Source organism: Sphaeramia orbicularis, chromosome 12 (genome assembly GCF_902148855.1).
Source record: "Sphaeramia orbicularis chromosome 12, fSphaOr1.1, whole genome shotgun sequence".
Lineage (NCBI taxonomy): Eukaryota > Metazoa > Chordata > Actinopteri > Kurtiformes > Apogonidae > Sphaeramia > Sphaeramia orbicularis.
This window is the reverse complement of record NC_043968.1, coordinates 10,592,211-10,608,318: the sequence shown is the minus strand read 5'-3', so window position 1 is coordinate 10,608,318 and position 16,108 is coordinate 10,592,211. Positions and strand designations below refer to the sequence as shown.

Here is a 16,108-nt window from a genome sequence, read left to right as displayed (position 1 = left end):
GGAACTGTGGTCTGATTTCATCTTTCTGCTTAGCTAAGCTTGGATCTTCTTCACCTCTCCCTTATCATTAGCTATCCCCCTCTGCATCACACTGCCTCACCCTCCCTAAAACCTCTGTACTCCATCATCTCCCAACTGCAAGCTAAGGCTCTATAGTAGCTATGATACACACAAAAACTACAAAGAAACTACAGAAGCGCCTAACACAGAAGTAGTGACAGTAGCATCTTTGTCAAAGTACTGGAAGCCCGTTGTGTTGAAAGAAGCCAACATGCCAGCCTGTTTGGCTGAGGAGAATGGATGCTGCATTCCCAGGGAACAAGAGAGATAAATAGAGTAGAAAAAATGCATCCCTGTGGAGATGGAGACCAAAACTACTGTAAACCAATGCAAGCAGGGAAAGCTACAGTATGACTCAACATCAAAACACCGAAAAGTGAATTCTCACATACTTTTTAGAAACATACCGTAGCACTCACAGGGTGAGAAAGAGGGGGAAAAAACTATTCTGCATCTTCCGCAGTATGTTTCAAGTCTTATTAAGGATGAGCAGCTCTGCGCATTGGGTGTTGCAGTCCTCTTTTTTTTTTCCCAGTGCCCTGACTTTCCCTTGACTTGTGGGATTGCTGAATGAGTGAATGTAAATCTACACCAATTAGATAAGAAACTGGCTTTTCTGCAAAGCTGCCAAATCTTGGAGCATGACAAAAAAAGGTTATTTTCTAGGAAAATAAAAGATCTGTACATCAATATGCCTCAATCAGTACAGCGCTAATGGGTCAGAGAGAAAGACAGGAAGAGGCGATGGCCTTGACTCTGATGGAAAGTGTACAGATGGATAATTTGTCTGTTTGGAACCTGGATTTAATATGTAGATGCGCAGTGATTCCGATGCCAAAAATGATGAGGATTTTCAGATTTGATACATGCAAAAATATGGATCATTACAAACCAGAGGCCAGTCTGAAGTTTCTAAATGATTGTCAAGTAGTATTCACACAATTATCAAGTTCCAAACTTAAATCTGCCCTGCTTCCCACTGTAATAATCACTCATTATAAGGGAATTTGCTTCTAATGTAAACTTTCAGTTCATGTCTCCACACTTTCAATCCCCCGCTAGCAGATCAGGGGACGTGGTTCAGTTCCCAGAGCCACAGTCGACCTGAAGCGAACCAGAACTTTCGACTATAAAGATCCTGTCCGACGGTAAAGTGCTGACTAAGACCTGCCTCTTTCCTGTCCCGCCCTCCAAACCCTCTTTCTATCTCTCACCGTCAGCCCGAGCAGTGCACTCTGGATTCCTCGGAACAGAGAGCGTCACTGGTCAACCTTTGTATGGAAGCCCATTAAAGGAGCCCATCAATATTTCATCATTGCTCACTCAGAAACGTAGTTATAGAAGTTTCCAGGCCAGGGCCATTAGGGGGCAGACGTCAATACGTTATGGCAGTGAGCATCTCTCTTCACTTCCACCCCCCACTTCTTTCCCCCTGCCTCTGTCCGTCTCCCCTCTCAAGAAAAGTCATCGGAGAAGCTTTTCAAGACGACTGTGGTTTCCGCTACTTTTACATTAAACAAATCATTAACCATTAGGTGTCCAAGGAGCACAGTATCCTTTCCTGCTCCTGTCCACTGATTACAAGTACTGCTATTAGTCTGAGCGAGTGGAAAGGAGGCCAGTCTGTGCATTTGTGTGGATACTTGACTGACGCTTGGGGTTGTTTGTGCAGTCTGTCTTAACATAGCAAATCTCTAGTCACACAGAATACCAACATCTAATTAACAGCAGCATGACATGATTGGATAATATTATGTAAACAGGCCTCAGTGTTCTCTCTGTATATTTTCTCTTTAGTAGCACTTTGTTGAAGACTTTTGACTCATGGCTGTTGAGACAAGTCTGGCACCTGTAGTACTGGCCAAATCAGTGAGTGGACACACTGTGGTATGGGCGATCATCAAGAGGACAAACTTGCTGTCTCACACATGGTGAGTCAAATCTTATGAGTCAAACCTCCAACATAAAACTTTCCCTTTAAGAGGCGAGGGGAAGCTTAATTGCAGTCTTCTTAGGATTACAATGATTTTATAACCCTTATTTCAAATTATTACACCCACATTAGCCGGGATGAGATCTAGCCTGCAGGCTAAAGTGTGTTAAATACTGCTGTAGCAGACATTTTAACGAGTTTTCCCCCAGCACATCCTTCAGTGTCCTTGGAACTAAAAAGGTCCCGTTATATGCATTTTTACCAGAGGAAATGTGAAGTCATCCACAAGCTCAAATTTAAACCGGATGACAGGCTGCCAACTCCATATTAATGTAAACAACACCTCCGGACCTCTCAGAGGGAGGTCGGCTCATGCCAAGTCATTGCACTTATGTCATTCCTCTTTGGTCCCTATAGTTTTTACAGTGTCAAACCCGCTCTGACCTTTGTGACTTTCAGTGGTAACATTTTACTACTTGCATGTGAGTTAGTTGATTTCTAAAACCAGTTTTAAAATGTTGACATTGTATGGAGAAGCACATTGTCTCCCTGAATGCTTTTAAATCCAAACCCAAAGTGCTACAGAATAACTCAATGAGTTTTTCACAGATTGACTTGACTTGTAAATTATTGTATGTTGGAACTGTATGTTGGAACTATGTGTCGTGTTTCATGCTGTCTCTTGGCCAGGACTCTCTTGGAAAAGAGGTTCTTAATCTCAATGGGATCTTTTTCCTGGTTAAATAAATAAAAATTGTCACTGTACCCACATCTACCTCCATATAATTTAAATTCTTTACATTTGAAAGTTATTATAAAGCATAAAAAGATGCTGCACAACTCGTGACATGAACTCACCAGGGTGCAGAACCTCTCCGGGGGGTTTCCGCACGTGATTCCGGGCGGATCGACCTTGAGCCGCATGTAGTCTTTCATAGACGCGGGTTTCGGCTGGCACGCGTAATGCTCCCACACTGAGCCCTCATCCGTGCTCACCAGGGACTTGCACAGTTCGTACTGGCCCACAGTGGAGGCCAAGCAGTGCAGCAGCAGCAACAACACGACCTGGAGGAGCATGGCAGGCTGGGGGGGTGTTTGGAGTGGGGTCCGGCGCAGGGTGAGGGGGCTACGGAGCTCAGAGGAGAGGTGAAGCGCATGGAGCGGTGATCATAGGGAAAGAGTGGACATCCCTATAGCATCATACTGCTTCAGTGTGAACGGATATTGACACAAGTGCCCTCCGGCCTGTTAAATTCCCTAAATGACAGGAAAACACCGGATCAGTAACTCGTTCAGTGTCTTTTCACATATATTGAGTGGCCCCAGAGATCCGTGAGAGGGAGGCTTTCTTGTTTTGACGACTGGCTTCCTGAGGAGGATGGGCGGTGGGTGTAGAGGCGGATAATGTTACACACATTAATCTTGGCATACGCTTTAACCATAGTGTTGCAGGAAGTTGGGTTGGAGATGTTTACGTGGATCCATGTCTCAGAGAGCGGGGTCCTGCAGGGAAACGGTGGAAGTGGACGGGGAGGACGAAGGAGACGTCGCTGCGTCTTCAGGTATATCCATTGGACGCTTTAGACCGGCAGAGCTCCTGTGATTGTCCTGAGGCGAGATGGGGACAAATGTGGGACAAAGTGGAAGTTAGTTTAAACAACACAACAGCATTTCCCCGCTATTAATAATCTCCTTCTGAGTGTGATCATATTTTTTTATAGACACCACTGACAGCAGAGGGTTTCTCTTTCGCTTGAATAAAGGTTTAATGTTCAACTTTGAAAGAGGTTAAACAGCTGTATTTTATATATTTATTAACCTCATAAACTTCAGGGGGAAATAATCCCATCATTGACTCCATTGTAGGTGAAGAATTTAAAATCTAGACAGCTGCTTCCAAGGAAGATAAATGTATGTAAACCAACCACAACCCGCAGTGAATTGGCCGATGTTTAATGTTCAAAAGTTGCATATTTAACCGCTGTCAAAGCGCCGCACTGTGAGGATAACCTTGTGCGTAAAAACACGTGCTGCTGCCGGGTGCAGCCTGTGCGTAAAAGAGTTGTAATTTCCCCTATAGCCGTCCATTGCTGGAGTAGGCAACACATGTTTCATTGTTTCCCCCTTTTTTTTTTTTTTTTTTTTTAAACAAAGTAATTGTACTGCAATTATAATAATATGAGTGAGGCATTTAATGATAATGTTTCTAAACTATTAAAAATGCGGAAATGACCCCAAATTGATTCTTTTTCTAAAATATTGTGCCTGTGTCATTTTCACTGCAGCTGATGTCTTTATTATTCTGCCACACTTCAGCATCCATTTAATAATGAACTTTAAGCAAAACAAACTGTCTGGAAATCAGTGAAATTGTCTCATCCACTTGGCAGATTTATCCGCTTCTTATAATTTAATTATAATTCGAATTTCAGAGTGAATACATGAATAAATGAATAAATCTGGTTAACATTTTTTAAAGCGTGCATTCCACTCCTGGTGATGATTGGAATGGTGGCGTAAACTGACAGGAGCCAGGACCTTGCGCAACCTGTCCCATCCACAGTCCTGTGGACTCTGACTTAGTTCAGTTTACAAGTGAAGTCGCCAGAGCTATTTCCCGGCACTGACAGTCTGGTAGGGGTGTGTCAGTTTCTACAGTAGCGCATCCCACCGACAAGCATCGCGCACACTGGGCTATTGTGTATTCACTCATTAATTAATACACTGTGTTTATCTGAAATTGTGTCAGTAACATGTAAAGTCCCGTGTCCACTGTGATTTCCTGAAGTGTCTCGGATATTGTGTGGAACTCAGAGCGGCTGGTCGGTGCAGACTTCAAAGAGCTTTAGCAGGATTTCCAAAATGCATCGTCTATAGAGATGCGTTATCTTATCAGATAAAGCACTTACTTCTAACATGCATCCGTGAGACAGGCCGGCACTTTGTGTGGCGTTACACTATGTGCACGTCCCCTTCTTTGGGCAAAAAAATCCTCCGATCATCCAGTGTAGTCGTTCCCGTCGCGGTGCTCACTGTACTCCGTTATCCGCCTGGCTGCCCGACTCGCTGTTTGTTTTTCCTTCTGCGGGATACTTTTTTCTCTCACCGTGCGTTGCTGCGCACGGTAGATCGGTGTCCTAGATCTGGAAACGGTTGGGAAAAGAGGACTGAAATCCAGCGCCAAGGAGTATCAAAAGTATAAAATATTGACTTTGAGGAAAGGCTTGTGCCCGCCCTTCTTCCCCCCCCTCTCCTCCTCCTCTTCCCACTTTACAAGCTCGGGTTTACCCGGGATGCTCAAGGGCAGAAAGAAAGAGAGGAAAAAAAGGCTTTATGGAAAATATCACCCTCCCTCCTTCTCCTCCCCCCCTTCCTCTCTCTCTCTCTCTCTCTCTCTCTCTCTCTCTCTCTCTCTCTCTCTCTCTCTCTCTCTCTCTCTCTCTCTCTCTCTTTCTGTTAATGCCCAGGCTAAATCCTTTTACCATCACTTTCAATCACTATCTGAGCTTTTATCTGCTCCAGCCCTGCTGCCTGAACCGGGGCGGTGCAACTTCCCCTCTCCGCCGCCTCTGCTCCAAACTGTTCCCCACCAGGTCCGATCGGCACCCTGCACGACTTAAAGGACCAGCGGAAGACGGGACCCGGTTTTACTGTACCCACTGTCCTTAATCTGTCCACATGCGTAAGAAAGTACTCTACACCTGGTGGCTCTATAGCGACCTTTATTCTTTCGTGCACTATGTAATAATATACCGATCTAAAATTCCTTATATTATCCTTATTAGCCTTTTGCCATCTGTTATTCTGCAGTTGTTTATTCTGCGGTATTGCATGCAGTATTAATCTGTTGGATTATAATGAAGGATTATCAGAGGCTCTGAACTTCCAGTATCCAGTTCACATCCACATCCACACAGGGTGGAACTGATCAGCTGGTCAGTCCATACGTAGAACCAGCCGTGCGCTGTCCATGGTGCTGATATGGAGCCTGACCTTTAACTATGGAACAAGTGACACATTAATCCCCTCTTCAGTTTGCGAGTTTCACATGATTGTTGTTGTTGATTTAGAGTTAGTACCGTTTTGTACGTAGTCCGTGGTGTTGCATAAGTACGCTTTCATTTTCTCTTAACCTCAAGGGGGATGAAGGTCTGGAGGGGGGGTCACACAATAAGACTGAGGGGAAACAAATGAAGGCAGAAGCTGATCTCACATTCACCAGCCTGAGTGAGAAGGTTTAAAGCAGGGGTGTCAAACTCATTTTAGATCAGGGGCCACATTCAGGCCAATATGATCTCAAATGGGCCAGACCAGTAAAATAATAACAGTGAAAAATGTACAATTTCATTATGAAAATGTTAACATCTATCAATCAATCAAATTTTATTTATAAAGCACCAAATCATAACAAAAGTTATCTCATGACACTTTACATACAGAGTTGGTCAAAACTACAAAGATCTATGAAGTTTCCCGAATAACACAAACATCCTGAAATGTCTTGAGTGCATTTTTAACAGTATTATGCCTTAGTTTATCATTTACACATGTGCATTGCAACTTAAATTACAATTACAAATACACAAAACATTTAGTAACAGGCAGAATATTGGTAAAATTACACTCACTTTTCTTAAGACATTTCAGTTTGTTCAGATTTGTTCAGGTTATTCACATTTTTTTTTGTAAAAGCATAGTTTGTAAATGTGAATATTTTCATGTAATTTTACTTTTTTTATACACAAAAATAAAGAAAAAAATGTGCAGTTTTCATTATTTCTAGGATATTGTGATAGTATTTTACTGGTCTGACCCACTTTAGATCATATTGTTCTGAATGTGGAATCTGAACTACAACCATTAACATCTTCAGTGTAATTTGTGCATTTCACAAATTCATCCTGCGGGCCAGATTGGACCCTTTGGCGGGCTGGTGTTGGCCCCTGGGCCGCATGTTTGACACCTGTGGTTTAGAGTTTAAGGCGTGTATCTACAAAACTGTTTTAATAGCAAGTTATGACTGAAAGTGGACTTCAGGAGAGTACAGATTCAAGAACTTTTTAGCAAAGTTACAGAAATTCCCCTGTGACACAGCTAAAACAAAGATAAACAACAGCAACAGTAACCGAATTATACATTATAATATTTAATGAACTCTGTCTATATACTAATAAACTGTATCTTTATGTTCTTAAAGATTCAGAAATTAGAGAATTGGGATTTTAAGTAGTAGCTGGATGTAAAATCAGCTTCTGCTTTTATTTCCTGATGATCATGTGTTGTCCCCTCTGTTTTATTCTGTGACCATGTGCTGGTGTTAAGAACCAGTGAATCCAAACTGTTCTTTATGTGATGCCAGAGACTATAAAGAAAAATGGACATGGCTCAACTTTTTTGTAAAACATAAAACAAGTCAGATACAGAGTGTTACAGAGTATAAAGTACTTTTATCATGTCTGTTAACATGTCGACAGGATCTTTAAACATTATCAGGGGGATCTGCTGGAACATCTTTTACAGCCCCATCGGTCCATGTACAAAGCCCTGGAACTACTTACGTATCTGACACTAATGTTCTCCTGACACGGGAACAGATGTGTACATTCAGTTCATAATGAGCTAGGACATTGTAATTCTCACTTCAGAGGTGAATGACAAGCGTTTGGGCTTACATAATTCACACCTTTGGTTGAGAGAAGAAGAAAGAGGCAACAAAGAGAAGGGGCCAGAGGGGAAAAGAGATGTACGATTCAGAGGAAATTTTGAACGGCTGTATGAAATACTGGCAGTGCACCCAGGAGCGGATCGATATTTTGTCCTTGCAGGGCCTTCCCTCTCTTTTCACATCTGTGAGATGAGCCTTAACCCTTTTTGTTCCACTCACTCGAGCACTTCAATACCCACTTTCCACACCGCTTGCAAACAGGGCCGGACTAAAAGACCGATCCCTCCCCTTGGGGATCAATAACATCTTACAAATATGGTCATTGCTATGTCATAACACGGTTTTAATCAACATTGCTCTAGGTCACAGAAAAAAAGGGGACCAGCTAAAGCTGTAAACCAACCTCTGAGTCACAGATGAAACAAACTACGCTGCATTTTTCGAGGAGTTCAAAAACATCCATTAGCCTACATATTCACCTTCAGTATCACACTTAGCAAGGCTGTTTGTGTTTTGTGTTTTGGGGACATCATGCACTAAAGTACCCTGTTTTTTTGTTATTGCAGGATTCTTCCTTGCTTAGTGTGAGTGATTTCGTTCATCAGTGATTCAGCAATGGTCAGAGAGTGTCAGCCTAGCCTGAAACGTGACTGTGTGATTAAGCTCTAAACATTTATTTCACAAATGGACAAGGATTAAACATGTAGGCAGTGGAGCCGGTTCAATTTTATGCAACCTCTCTTTGATTTAGTGCTCTGAATCTCTAACAAAACCATCATGATACTCAGCATGATCAATTCTTGGAGTAACTACATGTGTTACATTTATATATTATTTTACACTTTACTAAATTCACTGGAATGGCCATCAATAACCTGATAGAAATGTCATCCCTCAACATGATGAATGAGTGATATTGTATTTTGGAATTCAATTATGTCTACCTAAATAAAAGCATCAATAACAATACAACAGGCTGTCCCAGTTAATAGACCTGTACACACTACGAAGCATATCTGGGCATCGCTGCATTCATTTCCGACAACAATGTTAGTGGTTTGAGCATACTCTCTTAAATGTGACAGTCTGAAATCTACTTACTTGTGAATTTGCTGAACGTTAGAACAATTTCTGTGATTCATTTTGCAGTTGATGTGGAAATCTGCTCTGTCAATCATCCTCGCTCTGCCTCATGTCCTCTCGCAGAATGTGGAAAGTGGTGTCGAACGCTTAATGTCAGCGAGGGGCAAATTTAGATGACAAGACTCCACCATTCTCTCTGTTTTTTGTCAGTCTCTATCTTTCTCTTTTCTCCCTCTGTTTCTTTCTCTCCGACTCTCTCCATGTTTGTATTTTGGCAGAGGATAGAACTGACAGAATAGCCTAGCTGGCAGACCTTGATAAAAAAATATACCCTTCATCGTGGCAGCCTGTGGAGTTTGGACAAGGTTCAGGAGAGGCCTCATCTCTCTCTCTCTCTCTCTCTCTCTCTCTCTCTCTCTCTCTCTCTCTCTCTCTCTCTCTCTCCTTTGCTCTGTCTCTATTTGCTGAAGAAATGATGCAAAAGTCAACTTATGGAATAGTCATGCTCTTTTAGAAAGCAGTCAGAAACTTAAGGCATACCCCAAACTGGTTGTGAATTACCAAAAAAAAAAGTCAGATCGATTTGACAGGCTTTGAGCAACTGGATGGGAAGGAAACCTCCATTATTTTTATTGGTAAGGAGAGAATTTTCAGTCGTAATAGTGGGCATTTCACTATCACCATGTACATAAACACAGGAAAACATCAAAACCTATAGAATTGAAATGATTGGGCAGACACCATGAGAAAAAGTGATAGCCCTGAGTGTGTGTAAAACATGAACAACATAAACATGGGAAGGTTACCAGTTTGCGATGCGTTTTCAGTTACATTATTCAATTCAAACTAAACAATGAAGGTGAAAATGAACTCAGACTGACCACAAAAAGTCTTGATGGAAACCATTTTCTTCTTTTGAGTCATTAATTTCCCTCAAATTCATTTTTATTCAGATTAGAGACCTAATGCCTGATATGAGACAACTTCCACGAATATGGATAGTTATCAGAAAGCTCTATCAGCAACATTAATCAGTCTAATTTCATGGTTATTTCTCTGAGGCATGTTAATACTGAACTGTCACTTGTTTTAGTTTTTTTGTTCCTCATGCCAGTAATACCATATACATATAGTAACAAGAATGACATCATAATGGCAAATACTTACCGTCATATACCGATGATAAAAAATAATGAAAACATGAATTACAAAAAGATAAATTGTCAGTCATTGTAATTCTCTCATTGTAATTAACTCTTAATCGGCCCTGAGCATTATAAAGAGGAGTTGATAATATTATTTATTTTGTTGTTGTGTTTATTGTTTTTGTTTTTTCTCTTTTTTTTGGTTTAATAGGTCTGTGGGTTTGTTGTGTGTGTGTGTGTGTGTGTGTGTGTGTGTGTGTGTGTGTACATATATATATTTATATTGTGTCTGTGTGGTTCCTTATGTCTAAGTACACGTTTATGTAAATGTATGATTTAAAATTTAAAAAAAGGCCTCATAATGGCAAATACTTACTGCCATACACCATATACCAATGATAAAAATGATGAAAACATGAATTACAAAAAAAAAAAGTCAATCATTGTAATAAATTCTTAATCATCCCTGAGCATTGTAAAGAGGAGTTGATAATATTATTTATTTTGTTGTTGCTTTTTGTTGTTGTGTTTTTTGGTTTTTTCTCTTTTTTTGTGTTTAATAGGTCTGTAGGTTTGTTGAATAATTTTTTTTTTTTTTTTTGGTATTGTGTCTGTGTGGTTCCTTATGTCAAGGAATGTTAAGTACATGTTTATGTAAATGTATGATTAAAAAAAAAAGACCTCATAATGGCAAATACTTACCGCCATATCCCAATGATAAAAACGATGAAAACATGAATTACAAAAAGATAAATTGTCAATCATTGTAATTCTCTCATTGTAATTAACTCTTAATCAGCCCTGGGCATTGTAAACAGGAGTTGATAATGTTATTTTTTTGTTGTTGCGTTTTCTCTCTCTCTCTCTCTCTCTCTCTCTCTCTCTCTCTCTTTCTCTCTCTCTTTTGTGTGTTTAATAGGTCTGTAGGTTTGTTGTGTATTTTTTTTTTTAATATTGTGTTTGTCTGGTTTCTTAGGTCTAAGTACATGTTTATGTAAATGTATAATAAAAAAAAAAAGGAATGACCTGGTAAATACTTACTGTCATATACCAGTGATAAAAAAAATATAAAAACATGAATTACAAAACGATGAATTGCCAATCATTGTAATTACGTACAATAACATTTGTTTTAAGCCATATTCGTACTGACATTTTCCAAATAAATCACTTTTCACTTTCACTAATAAATAAGTTCAAATCAGCCTTTCTTTATGTCAGTATTCCCCTTTCATTCATACATATTTTCTGAAGTTCAGACTGGTTCACTTTTAACATTTCAAGCTCTTTCTCCATTTTTGGACTGAGGCCTGAACTGTATGTGCTTTCAAATGACACAACCCCTGTCACTTTGAACATATGATATTCTTTAACCAACCAGATGGGTCCTCCAGACATTGAACAGACATACATGCACACATACACACACACATGCACCAGTCATGGTCTCTTAGCAACTCCTAGTTAGTGGTCCTACCTTGGGAGCGATGCTCTTTTCACGTGTCATGTGTTTGCCCACTAGGGAAACAAGAAATAACCTTGGACTGACCCTGGAACACATGCACATTTCACCTCATTCCCACAAACTGCCTATGACCTTTTTACCTATAGTAAACATAAAAACTGACAGATTAACTTCTCAAGTAATGTTTTTTCTGCTTTTCTATTTCCCCATTGTTGTGTATTGGATCAGTTTAGTAGGCTATATTGGAAATTTTCTATTGTTTTTGGATGTTTTATTCCAATACTGTTTATGCTAGGTGTGTATGACGACTCTCTCTCTCTCTTTGGGACCTCTGTTGGGAAACGATGGAACCCACATTCATCCAGCACCAACTGATGATTTCTAGATGTTTCCTGTTTATATTCATGTTTTGGCCAAGATATTGGGGCCATGAAAGGAAAAGCTCGCAACCAGTTTAGGACCATTTAAGGGCAGGAGTTCCGTTTATAATGTGTATTAAAAGGCTGGGATTAAAGGAAAACTGTGAGACTTTTCCTCAAACTGCAAGACTCTGGAGTCTTTGGCCATGTCCACATGAAACCGCATCTTTTCCTATCTGATCTTTTTCTTTGTCGTTTTCAAAAAACTGCTCCATAAACACAGAGTCGTTTCGGGAAATAGCTGCGTCCACACGAAACCAATGAAAACGCCTGAAAATGATGTGGTACTGATCAAGGTTAATGAAAACTGACGAAATGACGAAAACTAGAATTGAAAAATCATTTTTGTTAACTGAAATAAATAAAAACAATAATTAAAAGAAAAAAAATGATAACTTACTGAAACTGTATTGTGTGCTTATAAAACCGACTAAAACGGATAAAAGTTATGGATAAAATTCCCTTCGTTTTCGTCTTTGTCAATTTTGGATTGATTCGAAAGCGATTTATTTTGCTCTAGCAATTTTAGCCAGTAGCACTATACAGAACTTTACGGTCACTTGTGGTTTAAAGTTGTCCTCTGGTCCCCACTTTACCTGGAAACATGGAAACTGAAGTTGGGTGAAAGCAGTCTTGTATGGGATTTATTTGAATATGATTGTAGTAATTATCCAAATTATGTCCAAAAATAACAAAGCGAGACTCTCGGTTTAAAAATACGCATTCATTTTACTGCGTGCGGCAACTTGAAAACACATACAACTTTTCACTACTCATGGCATACATATATCTACTTCTGTGAAAAATGTCCTATGCTTCTTGGGTAATGCTAAGCCTCATGGGAAACGTAGTTATCTTAATCTTAGCATTCACTATGGCTTATTTTAGCTCAACTTTTAATATAAATCACAAATAAAATATACTGTATATTTTACTCTGAAATAAAATTAACATGAAATTGCATATGTATCGTGAAATTATAATAAATCCAAACACAAATTATTTGTACTTTATCGTTCCCCGAATAAAGTCACAACAATGATGGTGAAGAAGATAAAAGATACGACAAAGCTAAAATTAATACTAAAACTAAACTAAAACTAAGCATTTAGAAAAAAATGAAAACTAATAAAAACTAGCAAACCTGCTCTAAAACGAATTAAAACTAACTGAATTAGAGAAAAAAAAGTCAAAACTAAATAAAACTAAACTATAATGAAAAATCCAAAACTATTATAACCTTGGTACTGATGCCAGGCCTGTATGTAGAGTCATAATGCTCTCACAAAAGATGGAGAAGAAGACGTGGAGCATGCACGTAAAGTTTACTTGGTTCTTCCGAGTCTGATCCACTATTTCCTCTTGGTTGCACCTCTCCGTGGTAGATCCAAGAGCATGTAGTGAATATTGTGAGCTATGGTTGTTTGTTGCTCATTGTAATGAAAGAGTAGCTGAAAATTTTGTTTCCAATAAGCTCAATAGCTGCTGTAGCACCAGCACTGCTCTGTAGTCCATCTTGCTTCCGGGATGAAAGGTTAGACAGGTGGGGCTATGACATCATCCTTTTAGAAAAGTTGCTGTTTGGTCGTACAGACGAAGACACGACACCAACATTTTCAAATTTATCCACTCTGGGACCCGGTTTCAAAAAGTTGCGGTTTCGGTGACTGAAAATGCTGGTTTCGTGTGGACAAAAGGCCTATCCGATACTAAACGTTTGCAGATTAGACTGAAACCATTTTGGACAGGGCCTTTGTCTTTTTTACTTCAACATTCCACAACAGCTTTACTTGCTTTGTATAGGTTTAGTCATGTTACCAAGGTTAAAGAAAGGTTTTATTCTTAGGTTGTATTTATTTTTTGGACTAACAGCAACAATTTTTTTTTTTTTTTTTTAATTTGAAATGTTTTTTGTTTTTTTTTTTAAATTTCCAACAGACATTGTTAGTTATTATATACTGCGCATTAAAGTAAAAACAGCCTTAGTTTTGTCTGTTACTTTGCATCTTGTCTTACTGTATGTCACAAGTAACAGTGTGCAAAGGAAATTACAAAGCCCCCTGCCTGCAAGATCTCACAAAAGTTTAGCTTTTTTTCTTTTTTGCTGTTCACATTAAGAGTAATGTTCTTTTGGGTCATCCATGCTTAGAACGGACACAAAATAGACACAATGGAGAGGAAGAAATGTATTAAGTTTTATTTTGACCTAAAATACAACGATATTAAAACAGTACTTGGCAGTAGATATGGGTTTGATGTTAGTGAGAGACATCTAAGAAGATTCTGCAGTGGGAGAGGACTTTCTCGTCACAAAGCGTATTCAGATCTTGCGGTCCTGGTTGATTTCATTAAGAACCAGCTGCAATACTCTGGACAGCTTCACGGGTATAGATGGATGTACACGAAATGCAGAGAATGTGGACTACGGGTGAGGAAAGAGGATGTGAGATTAGCATTAAAGGAACTCTGCATCCATCTATACCCGTGAAGCTGTCCAGAGTATTGCAGCTGGTTCTTAATGAAATCAACCAGGACTGCAAGATCTGAATACGCTTTGCAACGAGAAAGTCCTCTCTCGCTGAAGAATCTTTTTAGATGTCTTTCACTAACATTGAACCCATGTCAAGGTTCTAATAGTTTTGGATTTTTCATTATAGTTTAGTTTTATTTAGTTTTGACTTCTTTTTTGTCTAATTTAGTTAGTTTTAATTAGTTTTTAGAGCAGGTTTGCTAGTTTTTATTAGTTTTCATTTCTTTCTAAATGCTTAGTTTTAGTTTAGTTTTAGCATTAATTTTAGTTTTGTCATATCTTTTATCTTCTTTGCCGTCGTATTTGAATAAATCCCAGACAGGACTCTGCTGCTGTCTCCCAACTTTAGTCTCCATGTTTCCAGGTAGAGTGGGGACCAGAAGACGACTAAATGACAAGTGACGAGAAGTGACAGACTGTGAAGTACTGTATGGTGCCGCTAGCTAAAATTGCTCGAGCGAAATAAATCGCATTCGTATCAATCCAACATTTACAAAGACGGAAGCGAAGGGAATTTTATCGATAACTTTTATACGTTTTAGTTAGTTTTGTAAGTGCACAATACAGTTTCAGTTAGTTATCGTTTTTTTCTTTTAATTAATAGTTTTTATTTTTTTCAGTTAATGAAAATGGTTTTCAATTCTAGTTTTCGTCATTTCGTTAGTTTTCGTTAGCGATAATAACCTTGACCCACGTTGCAGAAGTTCATATTTTTTTTTCCCCATCCCACTTTGCGAGATCTTGCAAAAGTTCATCTTTTTTTTTTTTTATTCACCCATCATTTTTTCCCCCCTAATGTCCCTTTAGGGGCTCCGTAGGAAGTAATTTAGCTGCCACTGTATAAAAAAGAAGCAGAAGAAGCAGCTGAAGAAGCAGAAGAAGCAGAAGCTAACAGCCAACACTAAATAGTCCCCTTTCTTTTTGTAATTTACAGTGACCATCAGGGAGTGTGCAGAGGCCCCAGGCAGAAATGTCAAGTGGGAATTGGTGCCAGCTGGGTTAACTATCCTCCACTGTCTGAGTGGAGGGTAGTTAGCCCTGCTCTCCAGTTTCCACTTTCCAGGTGAAATCCCCCTCTAGAGCCTTTCTACAAATGTGTCCACGAATGGTTTAGCCTCCGTTAAACAACTGAAAAATATCAACAACAAACATTGCCATGTCGCATTTAACTAATTAAAAAGTGGAAGTATTTCAAACTGACTTTATGGTTTATGCTTATGCACTAATTACCTTCGCCAAGGAGGTTATGTTTTTGCCATGGTTTGTTTGTTTGTTGGTTAGTTAGCGAGATAACTCAAAAAGTTATGGACGGATTTTCATGAAATTTTCAGGAAATGTTGATACTGGCACAAGGAACAAATGATTATATTTTGGTGGTGATGGGGGGGCACAGATCTGCCTTGGCGGAGGTCTGCGCTCTCCGAGTGCTTTTATAGTTTTCTATTATTATTTTAATTATTTTTAACCATCAACTTGTCCAGGGACTACAGGTGTAAATTAGCACTTATGCTATAACCTGGCACCAAGCATCTTTCCTCTGACTCTGTCTAGGTCAGTGTATTGTTGTGCACTGTCCCTGTACAAATCAGGCCATACCATACCATACCATACCATACCATACCATACCATACCATACCATACCATACTAAAATGACTGATTAGACATAAGCAATAAAAGCAAACATTCATTATGTAAGATTTATAGGATAGTATAGAAGGATCTAACAGATATCCTCCCGAGACCCAGTAAGTAAACATTTTCACCATTTTACATTAAATAATTGCCTTAATTGGAAACAGCATGATGC

At 39.3% G+C, this 16,108-nt stretch overlaps 1 protein-coding gene across 1 annotated transcript in view; it reads right to left on the bottom strand.

Moving 5' to 3' along the window:
- The window catches only part of ntng2b (netrin g2b), a 107,715-nt gene extending 102,342 nt beyond the window's left edge, over positions 1-5,373 (bottom strand). Inside the window, exons 1-2 of the mRNA XM_030150494.1 lie at positions 4,903-5,373; positions 2,852-3,601 (exon numbers count right to left, since the gene is read on the bottom strand). Coding sequence (XP_030006354.1) covers positions 2,852-3,070 — 219 coding nt within the window. The 5' untranslated portion in view covers positions 3,071-3,601; positions 4,903-5,373. The remainder of the gene's footprint in view (positions 1-2,851; positions 3,602-4,902) is intronic.
- Positions 5,374-16,108: the final 10,735 nt, after the last annotated feature.